This window comes from Schistocerca piceifrons, chromosome 11 (genome assembly GCF_021461385.2).
Source record: "Schistocerca piceifrons isolate TAMUIC-IGC-003096 chromosome 11, iqSchPice1.1, whole genome shotgun sequence".
NCBI lineage: Eukaryota > Metazoa > Arthropoda > Insecta > Orthoptera > Acrididae > Schistocerca > Schistocerca piceifrons.
In genome coordinates, this window is record NC_060148.1 from 25,037,312 (window position 1) to 25,053,163 (window position 15,852).

A 15,852-nucleotide genomic window follows, 5' to 3' on the forward strand; every position below is an offset into this window, starting at 1 on the left:
CTTTTGGTCAGATCGTTTGGACAAACTTTACCTTGAAAGTTAGTGAACGCCACAGAGTCACGTGTCTTTGGCGTTTGTTGCTGTCAGACATCGCGTAGCAAGACTTTCGGACGTCAGACGTGCTCACGCGTTATCACTGCAGGAAAGTGGCAGGGGAATGTGGAGCGGGGTATGGAGTAGAGGGAAATCGGAGAACAGAGTGGGTGGGAGGTGGCAGCCCTGCCCAGCCGTGCACAGCCCAAGTATAAAAGGAGCGACTCGCGACCGCCGACCGCCATAGAGCAGGCTGCTACGGCGCGGACCGGAGTAACACGTGTCTGGTAAGTCTCTACGTGTTTTCTCCATTACTGTGCCGTGTGCTGAACGTATCTCTTTCTGGATTTTGACACTATCCTGTTCTCTGTCCTTTTTTGTTTTATTTTTCTGACTTTCTGACTGGTTGGATGCGACCCGCCACCAATTCCTCTCTTGTACCAATCTCTTTCATCTCAGAGCAGCACATCCAACCTACGCCCTCCATTATTTTTTATGTTTACCCCAATCTCTTTCTCTACCGTTTTTGCCCTCTACAGCTCCCTCTAGTGCTATGGAAGTCATTGAAGTCATTTCCTGATGTTTTAACAGATGTCCTATCATCTGGTACCTTCTCCTTGTCAGTGTTTTCCACATATTCCTTTCCTGTCCGATTGTGCGCACAAACTCCCCATCCCTACCTTATCAGCCCATCTAATTTTCAACATTTGTCTGCAGCACCACCTCTCAAATTCTTCGATTCCCTTCTGTTCCAGTTTTCCCACCGTCCACGTTTCACTACCACACAATGCTGCGCTCCATACGTACAGTCTCAGAAATTTCTTTATCAAATTAAGGCCTATTTTTATACTACTAGGCTTCTCTTGACTAGGAATCTCCTTTTTGCCGGTGCTAGTCTGCTTTTGATGTCCCCTTTGCTCCACCCACCATTGGCTAATTTGCCGCCTAGCTAGTAGAACCCCTTAACTACATCTACTTCGTGAGCATCAGTCCTGATGTTAGGCCCCTCACTATTCTTATTTCAATTACTTCTCATTAATTTCCTCTTTATTCTATTTACTCACAATCCATTTTCTGCACTCATTAGACTGTTCATCCGATTCAGCAAATTATGTAATTCTTCTACACTTTCAATCAGGATAGCAATGTCATCAGCAAATCGTATCATTGATATCGTTTCACCTTGAATTTTAATTCCAGTCCTGACCTTTCCTTTTCTTTTCTTCTTCGATGTGCAGATTGAACAGTAGGGGCGAAAGACTACAGTCCTGTCTTTTTAATCCAAGCACTTCGTTCTTGGTCGTCCTCTCTTAACCTATCCTCCCTCATAACTTTCTTTGCTCTTGTATATATAGTATATTTGCCGTCTCTCCCTTTAGATTAACCCTATTATTTTCAGAATTCTCGAACATCTTGAACCATTTTACACTGTCGAACGCTGTTTCCATGTCGACAAATCCTATGAACGTTTCTTGCTTTTTCTTTAGTCTTGCTTCCATTATCAACCGGAACGTCAGAATTGCCTCCCTGGTGCCTTTACGTTTCCTTAAAGCCAAACTGATCGTCACCTAACACATCCTCGATTTTCTTTTCCATTCCTGTCAGCAACGAAGATGCATGAACTATTAAGCTGATTACGCGATAATTCTCGCACTTGTCAGCTCTTGCAGCCTTTGGAATTGTGTGGATGATATTTTTCTGAAAGTCAGATGGTATGTCGCCAGACTCATACATTTTACACACCAACGTGAATAGATATTTTGCTTTCACTTCCGCTATTATTTTAGAAATTATGATAGAATGTGGTCCATCGCTTCTGCCTTATTTGATTTTAAGTCCTCCAAAGCTCTCTTAAATTGTGATTCTAATACTGGATTCCCTATCTCTTCTAAATCGACTCCTGTTTCTTCTTCTATCACATCAGACAAATCTTCACCCTCATAGAGGCTTTCAATGTATTCTTTCCACCTATCTGCTCTCTCCTCTGCATTTAACAGTGGAATTCCCGTTGCACTCTTAATGTTACCACCGTTGCTTTTAATGTCACCAAACATTGGTTTGATTTTCCTATATGCTGAGTCAGTCCTTCCGACAATCATTTCTTTTTCGATTTCTCCACAATTTTCATGCAGCCAATTCGTCTTAGCTTCTTTGCACTTCCTGTTTATCTCTTTCCTCAGCGACTTGTATTTCTGTATTGCCGAAATTCCCTCAACGTTTTTGGACTTCCTCCTTTCATCGATGAATTCAAGTATTTCTTCTGTTACCCATGGTGTAACCGCGGGTGTAAACTTCTCAGCGTTACTCATTCTTAAAAGAGCTTGTTATCAAAACGAGGAAAACTAAAGAAAGCACCAAGTCATTTTCTTTTTTTCTCAACTGTTTCCCACGACTTGTAGCGCGACAGCTCTTCTATGTCTTCCTCTATCGGTTCGTGTCAGTTACGTGCATTAGCAGACGACTCCTAACCAACTAAAGGCGCTACTAGCAGTTCCTATTACTCTTATATGGTGCATGCCCGTGCATCAAGTTCCTCTATGAATGTTACTTTTGTTGGCAGTTTGTTGGATCTAATGAAATCTGTGTGACGTCTGGTGTACTTGGCGAAGTGTCCAAGACATTTGTACGTCGGTATTGCGTGTGTAATGAATCCAGTAGTTGCCATTTTGCACATCATCTCAACGATATTATTGAGTACACTGTTTATTATACACTGAAGCGCCAAAGTAACTGGTATACCTATGCGTGATCAAATACAGTGATACATAAAAAGGCAGAATACTGCGCTGCAGTCGGCAACGCCTACGCAAGACAACAAGTGTCTGGTGCATTTGTAGATCGGTTACTGCTGCTATAATGGCAGGTTATCAAGATTTAAGTGAGTTTGAACGTGGTGTTATAGTCAGCGCACGAGCGATGGGACACAGCAGCTCCGATGTGGCGATGAAGTTGGGATTTTCTTGTGCGACCATTTCAAGACTGTACCACGAGTAGCAGGAATCTGGTAAAACAAGAATCTATGACATCACTGCTGCCGGAAGAAGATCCTGCAAGACCGGGACCAACGACGACTGAAGAGAATCGTTCAGTGTGACAGAAGTGCAACCCTTCCGCAAACTGCTGCAGATTTCTATGCTGGGCCATCAACAAGTGTGATCATGCTAACCAAACGAAACATCATCGTTAGGGACTTTCAGAGCCGAAGACCCACTCGTGTACCCTTGATGACTGCACGACACAAAGCTTTACGCCTCCCCTGGGCCCGGCGACACCGACATTGGACTGTTGATGACTGGAAACACGTTGCCTGGTCGAACGAGTCTCGTTTCATATTATATCGAGAGGATGGACGTCTACGGGTATGGAGACAACCTCATGAATCCATGGACCCTGCATCTCAGCAGGGGACTGTCCAAGGTGGTGGAGGCTCTGTAATGGTGTGGGGCATGTGCAGTTGGAGTGATATGGGGCCCCTGATACGACACTGACAGGTGTCACGTACGTAAGCATCCTGTCTGATCACCTGCATCCATTGATGTCCATTGCGGATCCCGACAAACTTGGGCAGTTCCAGCAGGACAATGTCACACCCCAAACGTCCAAAATTGCTACAGAACGGCTCCAGGAACACTCTTCTTAGTTTGAACAGTTTCGCTATCCACCAAACTCCCCAGACATAAACATTATTCAGCATATCTGGGATGGCTTGCAACGTGCTGTTCAGAAGAGATTTCCATCCCCTCACACTCTTACGGATTTACGGACAGCCCTGCTGGTTTCATGGTGTCAGTTCCCTTCAGCACAACTTCAGACATTAGTCGAGTTCTTGCCACGTCGTGTTGCGAAACATCTGCGTGCTCGCTGGGGAACTACACGATTTTAGGCAGGTGTAACAGTTTCTTTGGCTCTTCGGTGTATATGACGCTGAAGAAAGTCACAATGTTGACCACATAATTTTTATTTAGAAATATTATGAATGCGCATTTACATAATGAATACACCAATGATTAAATATCATCAAACTCCAAATATTCATGATGATAGAAGCGCGTACCTCGTGCTATTTTACCATTACGTGTAACCTTCACAAATTCAGAGTAATGGCACATTTACACCATCATACTGTTCTAAAATCTGCTGCAGTATTTAGAACACGTAAAATGACTGAGATGTGACTTCTGTAGTATTTACTGACTTCCTTAGCATTCATTTAATATCTGCTTTTTCCACAATAGCTCAAAGCAGTTCTTAGTCATTACTTTCTACTACCTATCATAATTTTCACAATCATAAAAATTCGTAGCTTTTACAATAACTATCGCAAAATTGTGGCCTATGTTCCTTTGAACTCGTCTCACTGCGATCAGCTTTTAACTGTCTTAGGTTCATCATAGCGCATGACTAGAAGCTTGCAACAGCCATATTCGACACAGAGCTCTGTAGCCGCCGTTATATTCCTAATACAATAGTTCTCCCCCCGACCTCGCTGGGAAGCTCCCCCTGGCCTGTCCTTACACGCCTGAGGCTCATTTAGCCACCTGATGCCTTTGCTGCAGGCGACACACACCCCCACCCCTCTCTCCACCTGTGTGAAACATTAGCACACCATCTACTACACAGCAGCTTCATTAAAGAAACTTAAGTTGATACCGATACCTGTGCAACTGGTATAGGTGTGACAAAAGACTATAAGTCATTTAGAGAGCACTTTCCGGCAGTTAATCAGATGTAAACAGAAATATAATGCGCTGACCGAAGTGACATCTGTCTCTTAGAACGACGTAATCCAAGTTACATCAAAACATTAATTTACAGTAATAAATATGCTATACAGCTTGCAAAGGAAAATCAATTTTGTAACTCTATTTGTTCATAAAATTACAGGTTGTGCAACAGTGTGTAAATCTGATGTAAATATTTCGTGGGAAAAGTTCTGCACACTTGGGTCCGACATCTTAGTCCTTGCGTGATGTTCTGCGGAAGCATTAGTTGGTTCATCTGCATTTTGGTGGCCGTAGTCATAGCTGCAAATTGCAATGACTCAGATTCCATTATAGGTAAATTTTCTTTTTCTGTTGATATAAGTCTCGATAATGAATAACAATTCCATAGTCAGTAATAAAATATATTTTCAGTTTTTCCATTTGTATGAATTTCTTTTACAGGACCCGATCTGGAAGTCAATGTTTTACGCTTAAGATCTGAAAACCCAGGTAAATATTCTTTTGCATAATTTCTTAGGGTATTTCAAGGTCTAATAGCGTCATTTGGTGCTGACCTATCTCGTTGTGGTCAAAATATCCACGGGTGTGCTGCCGGTCTACAGTGTCCAACGGGCACAATGTTTCGGCGATCATACATGTCGCCATCATCAGGTGAACTGACGGACTGAGCTCCTGTGAACGTGCCGGCACGGAGATCCGTACGCTATGGCTGCTCAGAGGGAACTGGGTTCGGTCGCGGCGGCGGCCAATTTAAATACCCTCCGCCCGCGGCGCGCTCCCTCCGCCGTCCGCGCCCCGCGCCACGGTCGCGCGGTGGAACAGATTGCGACGGCGTCTGAGATGACGTCGGTGTGATGGCTCTGTCCGCCGTGGTCGTCACAACTATACGTTTGCTCGATTTACTCTTTATTAACCCGATCGCTGGTTCCCAAGCCTTGCTAAGATTATAGCCACAGTCACGGTTTATGAGGTCGTCATTGGTGCGAATTGCGATGGCCTCTCTAACAACGCTGTCCCAGTATCTCGACGTCTGTACCAGAATCCTCGTACGGTCATATTCCATGGCGTGATTTTCCGACAAACAATGTTCAGCGACCGCCGACTTGCTCGGATACATCAGGCGAGTGTGTCTCTGGTGTTCACGGCATCGATCCTCGACGGTACGCATCGTCTGACCAATATACGACTTGCCACATTGACACGGAATCTGGTACACGCCGGCCTTCCTCAAACCGAGGTCATCTTTGGCGCTCCCCACCAGTGCACGAGTTTTATTTGGAGGACAAAACACAGTTCCGACCCGGTGTTTCTTCAGAATGCGAGCGATTTTCCCCGAGAGTGCGCCTGTGTATGGAATAAATGCAGTGCCTACCTCCTCCCTCGTGACTTCATCCATCTCAAGAGGTTGTGCTGCAGTGGTTGGGCGGAGAGCACGTTGAATCTGCCACTCTGAGTACCCATTTTTTCGAAATACAGTTCTCAGATGTTCCAATTCCTGGGGTAGTTGGACACTATAGACCGGCAGCACACCCGTGGATATTTTGACTATCAAATACGCCGGGAGAAACTCAAGAATCACATCTCGTTGTGGTTCTCTACTTCCGTGATTTAATAACTGCCTCGCAAAATCTGTTACCTGCTGTAATGTCAGTTGTAATCAACACGTGTACTTTATACGATTTTATTACTTGTCTCATCTTCATCCCAAATTTCAGCGTATATCAACGTGAAGAAACGGAAATTTTGGAGATTTTTCGGTATTTGCGAGTGCTACATCTAAAAAAATTTTTTTAGTAAATGGACTTTGGTTGATTGCTTAGTGAAGCACATGTTATCGCAAATTATAGCTGTATTTGAGTCTGTTAGCTACTGTAACTTCAAAAGACGTTTAACAAAAATTAATATATTTTTATCCCTGATTTTTCTGCTGTGTTAATAGATACTAGTTCTCAACTGTAATTAGTTATACCTTTAGCTTAAGTGATCCAAAAATTAAAAGACAATCCGCTAGCTCATTTTAGTGACATTTGTTTGTTATTCTATAAAAAGTTGCAGCGACCACAACGCAGCTCCACGGTGAATGCTGATGAGCTGGCTGACATTCGTTCATTGCTGGAATTCACCCTGACTGTGGTCAAACAATTAGAAACTGTGCGAATAGGTGCGTTTGGAGAGCTCTCCACAGTCGTGTACCAGAGACAGCAAGCATTCGCCTCGTGTATTGTCCTCTCCTGTGTATTCTGTCTCCTCTACAGGATGTACAGTTTTCATCATTACTGATGCACTTGACACTGAGTGAGTAGACGCCATGAAAAGGAGAGAGAGTGATCAGAGAGAGCTCATGGTGTTTTACCCATACCTCTGACCAACAAGTGACTCACTTCACATGTTTGGAAACATGCTGTGTCCCGTGTGAGGACTAGCCAAACGCAAAAATGCTAGTGGTCTATAAATCGTCGGCAATTCCAATGAATGGCGAATGATGGTAACACTTAGAGAAATTGCAACAAGGGTTGGGGAGCAACACGAGTTTCACTCATTTTTCACACCCGATGTCCTCATTTGACATGTTGTAGAGGCTATCCCGGAGCTACTGAGGGAGCAGGATACACCCGCTGCAGATTGTGGCACACATTGGAACGAAAATGCCCGTCGTTGCAGCTCCAACATCGTGCTTGGATCATTCCAGCATCTGGCAGAGAAGATAGAGAACACAAGCCTTGTTCATGGAGTTCTGACAAAGCTCACAGTCTGCAGCAGTGTCTGAAGAACTGATGGTGCCTCCTGGTTCTGACTCTAGAGGAAGCCAGTTCTATGAAACGCTTGGCTGCAGTTTCCAGGACTTGCACCATTGGCTTGAGAACTGTAAGGTGCCACTAAAATGGTCAGGTGTACATTAGAAGCTGCTACCCAGGTAGCTCACTATGTGTGGAGTGGAGTACCTGTATGATGTTAAGTCTTTCTGATTTTCTCGATAAGAAACCCCACCGCAACTGCTCGTACTATCTTTTCTACTACCTCGTGCTCCAGGGGAAAGATTCACTTGGCGCTGACATTACACATTGTACACGGTTGGCGGGGTTACGGCAACATTCTCCCATTTCCGCTGAGTGGTCAAAACGCACTCCTGTCGCATTAACTCAGCTCGTCCTGTTTCTCCGCGAGATGCAGAAGGTCACAGATATAGCCCTCTCTGACTTCCGTTCAGGTCCGACTTAGACTGGGACCATAACATAGACGAAGCTGCAGGGATGGCAGGGCAGAGATTGAGGAGCAGCAAAGGGACTGTTTAAAAACAGTGCTGGAGTTTTTGCTGTGTGGGGTCCTTAGCAGATAGATTTGAAAAAGGTGACTCGTTTCGAGATATGAGTAGCTTGTCACATAGATACTCTGGAACACTGGTTTCTCGTGCTTTATCAAAAAGCCTTCATCTATGATTTTGGCCCTCATATACTTTAATGTTATAGTATCTCCCTGTAACTTTACCTGTTTTATTTATCATGGGTGCGAGACGTTGTTCACTTTCACTACACCTATATCTAGCTGTTCTCTCACATGTTTAGGTGTCTTCTCTTTGTATGGAGTAAAAGTAGCTGCTGACACACCACTTTCTTCTTCGATTCCTTTGCGAATATAAGTTTTTACCTGTGTACAATGCCGACCAGTAAGTGCTATCTCGTTTTTATAATGCTTTCAAAGCTATCAAGTTTATTCCTACTTTCATATTATCACACACCTACTATATATCTGCAAAAGCTATGTACATTCATAAATTTCTTTCGTACGGCTCTCTAAAGTGATTTTAAATTTTATTTTGGAACCAAATTGATTTTCTGAGAATGTGGCGCCAACTGTTCGAGGACGAAGGAGGTTCTTATTGGGTGGTGAACTTTTCGGTAATTTTCGCTTTTTAAGACATTCTTAATTTTGCGGATGGGCATTATAAGGATTCTCTCAAAATCAACTGGCAGTTTTCCATGTTCATGTACGCTACAGTTAAGAGCATATAACAGGAATTTGATATCCATTCCATCCACATAGAGAAGTTAGGACAGAATATTGTCGATTCCTAGGGTACCTAGTTGCTCGTGTTTTTTTGGAGCTACTACAAATTCTGATTTTAAAATGAATATAACGAAGTCTTGGGCTGGTAGACAGAAGGACATTGCATATATGTAAAACGTAATTTAACCTCTCATTTAAAGTATCCCCTTATCATCTAAAGAGGATTTTCTAGACACTGGTTATGAACAGGAACTGGTAATTTTTTGAACGAAAATTAGATCTTGCAATTGAGAACTTAACCTTTCAAATTATTAATGTCATCTGAAACGCTGTTTTAGCGTACATCAGCTCAAAATAATATCAGGAAGGAAAGGTGCACTATGTGATCAAAAGTATCCCGACACCTGGCTGAAAATGACTTACAAGTTCGTACCGCCCTCCACCGGTAATGTTGGAATTCAGTACGGTGTTGGCCCACCCTTTGCCGTGATGACAGCTGCTTCTCTCGCAGGCATACGTTCAATCAGGTGCTGGAAGATTTCTTGAGGAATGGCAGCCCATTCTTCACGAAGTGTTACGCTGTGCAGAGGTATCTACAATGTTTGGTAAGGCCTTGCACAAAGATGGCGTTCCAAAACATTCCGAAAGTGTTCTATAGGGTTCAGGTCAGGACGCTGTGCAAGCCAGTCCATTACAGGGATGTTATTGTCGTGTAACCACTTCGCCATAGGTCGTGCATTATGGACAGGTGCTTGATCGTGTTGAAAGGTGCAATTGCAATCCCCGAATTGCTCTTCAACAGTGGGAAGCAAGAAGTTGCTTAGAACATCAGTGTACACCTGTGGTGTGATAGTGCCACGCAAAACAACAATGGGTGTAAGTCCCTTCCATGAAAAACACGACCACACCATAACACCACCGACTCCGAATTTTACTGTTGGCACTACACACGCTGGCAGATGATGTCCACTGGGGATTCGCCATACACACACCCCGCCATCGGATCGCCACATTGTGTATCGTGATTCGTCACTCTACACAACGTTCTTCTACTGTTCAATCGTCCAATGTTTACGCTCCTTACACCAAGCGAGGCGTCGTTTGGTTTTTACTGGCGTGATGTGTGGCTTATGAGCAGCCGCTCGACCACGAAACCAGTTTTCTCACCTCCTGCCGAACTGTCATAGTACTTGCAGTGGATCCTGATGCAGTTTGGAATTCCTGTGTTACGGGCTGGATAGATGTCTGCCTATTACACATTACGACCCTTTTCAACTGTCGGCGGTCTCTGTCAGTCAACAGACGATATCAGCCTGTACGCAGTCGTTCTGTACGTGTCCTTTTTCACGTTTCCACTTCACTATCACATCAGAAACAGTGGACCTAGGGATGCTTAAGAGTGTGGAAATCTCGCGTACAGACGTAAGACACAAGTGACACCCAATATATTCAATAACCTTACCACGTTCAAAGTCCATGAGTTCTGCGGAGCGCCCCATTCTGCTCTCTCACGATGTCTAATGACTATTGAGGTCGCTGATATGGAGTACCTGGCAGTAGGTGGTGGCACAATGCACCTAATATGAGAAACGTATGTTTTTGGGGGTGTCCGTATACTTTTGATCACATTTTATGGTATTGGCATGTGTAAGAAGTGCTGAAAACTGGTTGCAGTCTGATTATGCTGCTACCCCAAGTTAATGGTTCCTAGAAACGCACCCGACACACTATTAGCCCGTTGTTGATCCTGTGTAATTGGCAACAAAGAGGAGTATCAGGAGCAGAGCAATACAGTTTCCTGCAGTACAATATTGTTGTTTCTTTAAATAAATGGAAATATCAGGATGATACCTCGTTGAATAAAGAACTGCCAATTTGTGAATGATCTCCTGGCAAACAACTGTAGAAGGAAATTAAGGATATGAGCTTTGCACCACATCTGTAGCTTGTTTTGCAGACGAAATGTGCTGAAACCAATAGAAAATTGTTTAGGTGGTTTAATTAAAGACTACATTACCACTCGCTGCTTCTCCCACGCAGACTGTATGGTGTGCACAGATATTTCTTTCTTTAATCGAATTTTTATATTGTTTACAAATTTCTACACGTTCTAAACATTTCACGCAAATTAAGGCCACCGAAGCGTGGTCTTTTCTGAACATACTTCTGCCAAAAAGATTATTCTGGTAGCTGAAGTCCAAGTTTTTTTGTTAATCATGCGTTTTACGTTCTTGTGGTGATACTGGCATAGGGACTTTCATTCTGTAATACATATGTATTTATATCTAATCGAGAATTAAAATAAAATTTTCATAGACTTGACTCTACAGTTTTTAATGTAATATTTTCTTGACATTTTCCATCCCCCATTTCACCCCCTGAGGGGTTCAGTTTGCAAACAAAGCGAAACACGTAATGTATATATTTGTAACATAGAAGGCAAATACACTCCTGGAAATTGAAATAAGAACACCGTGAATTCATTGTCCCAGGAAGGGGAAACTTTATTGACACATTCCTGGGGTCAGATGCATCACATGATCACACTGACAGAACCACAGACACATAGACACAGGCAACAGAGCATGCACAATGTCGGCACTAGTACAGTGTATATCCACCTTTCGCAGCAATGCAGGCTGCTATTCTCCCATGGAGACGATCGTAGAGATGCTGGATGTAGTCCTGTGGAACGGCTTGCCATGCCATTTCCACCTGGCGCCTCAGTTGGACCAGCGTTCGTGCTGGACGTGCAGACCGCGTGAGACGACGCTTCATCCAGTCCCAAACATGCTCAATGGGGGACAGATCCGGAGATCTTGCTGGCCAGGGTAGTTGACTTACACCTTCTAGAGCACGTTGGGTGGCACGGGATACATGCGGACGTGCATTGTCCTGTTGGAACAGCAAGTTCCCTTGCCGGTCTAGGAATGGTAGAACGATGGGTTCGATGACGGTTTGGATGTACCGTGCACTATTCAGTGTCCCCTCGACGATCACCAGTGGTGTACGGCCAGTGTAGGAGATCGTTCCCCACACCATGATGCCGGGTGTTGGCCCTGTGTGCCTCAGTCGTATGCAGTCCTGATTGTGGCGCTCACCTGCACGGCGCCAAACACGCATACGACCATCATTGGCACCAAGGCAGAAGCGACTCTCATCGCTGAAGACGACACGTCTCCATTCGTCCCTCCATTCACGCCTGTCGCGACACCACTGGAGGCGGGCTGCACGATGTTGGGGGGTGAGCGGAAGACGGCCTAACGGTGTGCGGGACCGTAGCCCAGCTTCATGGAGACGGTTGCGAATGGTCCTCGCCGATACCCCAGGAGCAACAGTGTCCCTAATTTGCTGGGAAGTGGCGGTGCGGTCCCCTACGGCACTGCGTAGGATCCTACGGTCTTGGCGTGCATCCGTGCGTCGCTGCGGTCCGGTCCCAGGTCGACGGGCACGTGCACCTTCCGCCGACCACTGGCGACAACATCGATGTACTGTGGAGACCTCACGCCCCACGTGTTGAGCAATTCGGCGGTACGTCCACCCGGTCTCCCGCATGCCCACTATACACCCTCGCTCAAAGTCCGTCAACTGCACATACGGTTCACGTCCACGCTGTCGCGGCATGCTACCAGTGTTAAAGACTGCGACGGAGCTCCGTATGCCACGGCAAACTGGCTGACACTGACGGCGGCGGTGCACAAATGCTGCGCAGCTAGCGCCATTCGACGGCCAACACCGCGGTTCCTGGTGTGTCCGCTGTGCCGTGCGTGTGATCATTGCTTGTACAGCCCTCTCGCAGTGTCCGGAGCAAGTATGGTGGGTCTGACACACCGGTGTCAATGTGTTCTTTTTTCCATTTCCAGGAGTGTACAAATTTCTGTACATTTAGCTTTTAGTATGCTTTCGTGATGAATAAATTCCATTAAACTTTTCATCCTGTCTCACTCCCCTAGACCTTGAACTTCCAGAAACACTGAAACACATTTTTTAGTCAAATACCAATTTCCACAGATGTACTTTTTTATGTTTCATTAGTTATTCAACATGATTTATTTTCAAATAAACTTTCACCCACTATTTTAGCCCCTTAGTGGCTCAGTTTCCAAAAATTCTCAAAGTATTATTTATTTCTGACTGAAAAATCACATACCAATTTTCGTAGTTCTAGCTTCAAAATTGCCACAAGCCTTTAATGCCGAGTATCGCGAATTCGCGTCATACCAGTGCTCTACTAATAAATGGAAGTTTAACTGTTATTTAATAGCACTGCCGCTAGATACTGATTCTTCATGAATCTTACAAGGCTCCTGACAAGTGTTGTATTCTTGGCCACATCTAAAGCACCACAGTTTTTGTTTATTACATTTCATTTAGAAAGACATTAAAGAGTTGCCAATGACCTATTTTCAAAAAACACTTTATCCCCCATTTCACCGCCTTCGGGGTGGAATTCCGAAAAATGCCTTCTTAAACGACGCCTACAATTTAAGACCAACACGCTCTCCAAATTTCAACTTTCTATCCTTAGCGGATTGGGCTGGGTGATGATGAGTCTGTGAGTGATTCAGTCATTGGCCTTCATACACTGAAGAGCCAAAGAAAGCCTAACATCGTGTAGTGCCCGAGCAAGCACGCAGAAGTGTCGCAGCATGAAGTTTCATGGGCTCGACTAATGGTTGAAGTAGTGCTGAAGGGAACTGACACCATGAATCCTGAAGGGCTGTCCATAAATCCCTAAGAGTACGAGCGAGTGCGATATCTTATGAACAGCACGTTACAAGGCATCCCAGATACGCTCAATAATGTTCATGTATGGGAAGTTTGGTGGCCAGCAGAAGTGTTTAAACTCAGAAGAGTGTTTGCGGAGCAGTCTGTAGCAATTGTGGACATGTGTGGTGTCGCATTTCCCCACCAGAATTTCGAAAGTCCGTCGATATGCAGAATGGACATTAATGAATGCAGGTGATCAGACAGGATGCTGACATACATGTCACCAGTCAGAGTCGTACCTAGACATATCAGGGGTCAGATATCACTCCAAGTGCACACACCCACACGACTAGAGAGCCTCCACCATCTTGAAGAGTCCGCTGCTGACATGCAGGGTACACAGATTGATGAGGCTGTCTCCATACCTGCACACATCCATTGGCTCGATACAGTTTGAAACGAGACCCGTCCGACCACGCAACGTGTTTCCAGTCATCAACAGTAGAATGTTAAGGTTGGCGGGCCCAGGCGAGGTACAAAGCTTTGTTTCATGCAGTCATCGAGGGTACACATGTGGGCTTTTGGCTCCAAAAGCCCACATTGATAATGTTTTGTTGAATGGTTCACACACAGACACTTCTTCATGGCCCAGCATTGAAATCTGTAGCAATTTACTAAAGGGTTGGACTTCCGTCACGTTGAATGATCTCATGAGTTGTCATTGGTTCTGTTCTTGCAGGATCTTCTTCCAGCCGCAGTGTTGTCAGAGATTTGGTGTTTATACCGGATTTCTGATACTTGTGGTACACTCGCGAGATAGTCGTACCGGAAAATCCCCACTTCTTTGCTACCTCAGATATGCTGCGTCCAGTGGCTCATGCGCCGACTATAGCACCACTTTCAAACTCACTTGGTAAACGGTCTAACAACTGTGTCCGACACTTCTTGTCTTAGGCAGGCGTTGCTGACCACACTGTTGTATTCTGCCTGTTTACGTATATCTGTATTTGAATATGCGTGCCTATACCTGCTTCTTTCGCTTTTCAATGTACATTGAGATTTGCAGCTGTTTACCTATTTCATTATTTCGAGAGAGAAAGCATATTGTTGCGATCCACATAAAATGTAAAATATTCGCAATAGTTACTTGATGCAGATCTGCATAGGGCTCAAGTAAGTAAGCAGAGTGTTCTATGGGGGCACAAGGATCTTAGTGACACTGTGTGTTTCAGGACAGTCCACAGTGGAACCAGAAACGGAGGCTAAGGAGACCCCAACTGTGGGTCTGAGCGCCCTGCTGGACGCCGGGGAGGGCGCCGTGGTGACCCTGGTGGCCGGCGACACGCGTCTCGCAGCGCACAGGGCCGTCCTGGCTTCCAGGAGCCCTGTGTTCGAAGCCATGTTCCGCCACGACCCGCTGGAGGCCAGCAGTGGTCAGGTCGCAGTCCAGGACGTGGAGGGCCCAGTGCTGCGCCAGCTGCTGGCCTACCTGTATACACTCCAGGCCCCCCGGCTGCCCGGCATGTCTGCACAGCTGCTGGCCGCCGCTGATAAGTACGGCGTGTCGGCCCTGAAGGCGGAGTGCGAGCTGCAGCTGGCCGCACAGCTCTCCGTCGAGACAGCGGCGGCCACGGCTGCTCTCGCGGTCAAGCACTCTTCTGACAGCCTCAAGCAGGCGGCCATTAAATTCATAAGGGCTCACTTGGTGCAGGTGATTTTCACACGGGGCTGGGCTGACGCAGTGCGCTCCCAGCCTCAAGACATGGCTGATGTGTATCGCCTGCTCTTGGAGACGCCAATGGAAACCAGGTAAGCATAGGGCACTCTTCTGTGCTGTCCACTTCCATATGTGTGTGTGTATATGTAAATTTACCAGCATTGTTTGCCACTGAGTTTCCTTAGACGTGTCTGTCGTGTATCATCAATGGCCATCTATTTTGTGTCTCATTAGGCTACTGTTAACTAGTTCATGCAAGTAGCCTTGTTGTCTCTGCTGCTGCTATCATGCTGTAAATTCGGAACATAAAGATGAGAAGCATGTGTGTCACGTATTATTTGCACCGGGAACTCTTTACGACCCTGCACTAATGTTCAAGAAGGCCAGAAACGTATTATAATTTCCCGACTATCGCGTTACTGTGCTGTGAATACTCACCTGCAGAAAAGTTAGTTGTAACAAAGCAGACAGATGAAGTAATCGCTATTCCCACATCAGTACTACAGCTTCTTTTTCACTTTCTAGATACATGTGTGCAATATGTGTGCAAATTCCATAGCATCGTTAGTTTATTCCTCCAAGCAATACGTGGACATTAGGAATAACTTTTCAGAAGTAAATTAGGCTCCAAGAAGATGTGTGTTGTTCTCAGTTGGAGCATGT

The 15,852-nt window shown here is 45.3% G+C and overlaps 1 protein-coding gene across 2 annotated transcripts in view; it reads left to right on the forward strand.

The window, feature by feature from the left end:
• The first annotated feature begins 279 nt into the window (after positions 1-279).
• LOC124719934 (poly [ADP-ribose] polymerase tankyrase-1-like) overlaps positions 280-15,852 on the forward strand; it is a 48,886-nt gene continuing 33,313 nt past the window's right edge. For both annotated transcript variants that reach the window (XM_047245129.1, XM_047245130.1), the window contains exons 1-4: positions 280-320; positions 4,918-5,090; positions 5,199-5,246; positions 14,705-15,281. In XM_047245129.1, coding sequence (XP_047101085.1) covers positions 5,003-5,090; positions 5,199-5,246; positions 14,705-15,281 — 713 coding nt within the window. In that variant the 5' untranslated portion in view covers positions 280-320; positions 4,918-5,002. The remainder of the gene's footprint in view (positions 321-4,917; positions 5,091-5,198; positions 5,247-14,704; positions 15,282-15,852) is intronic.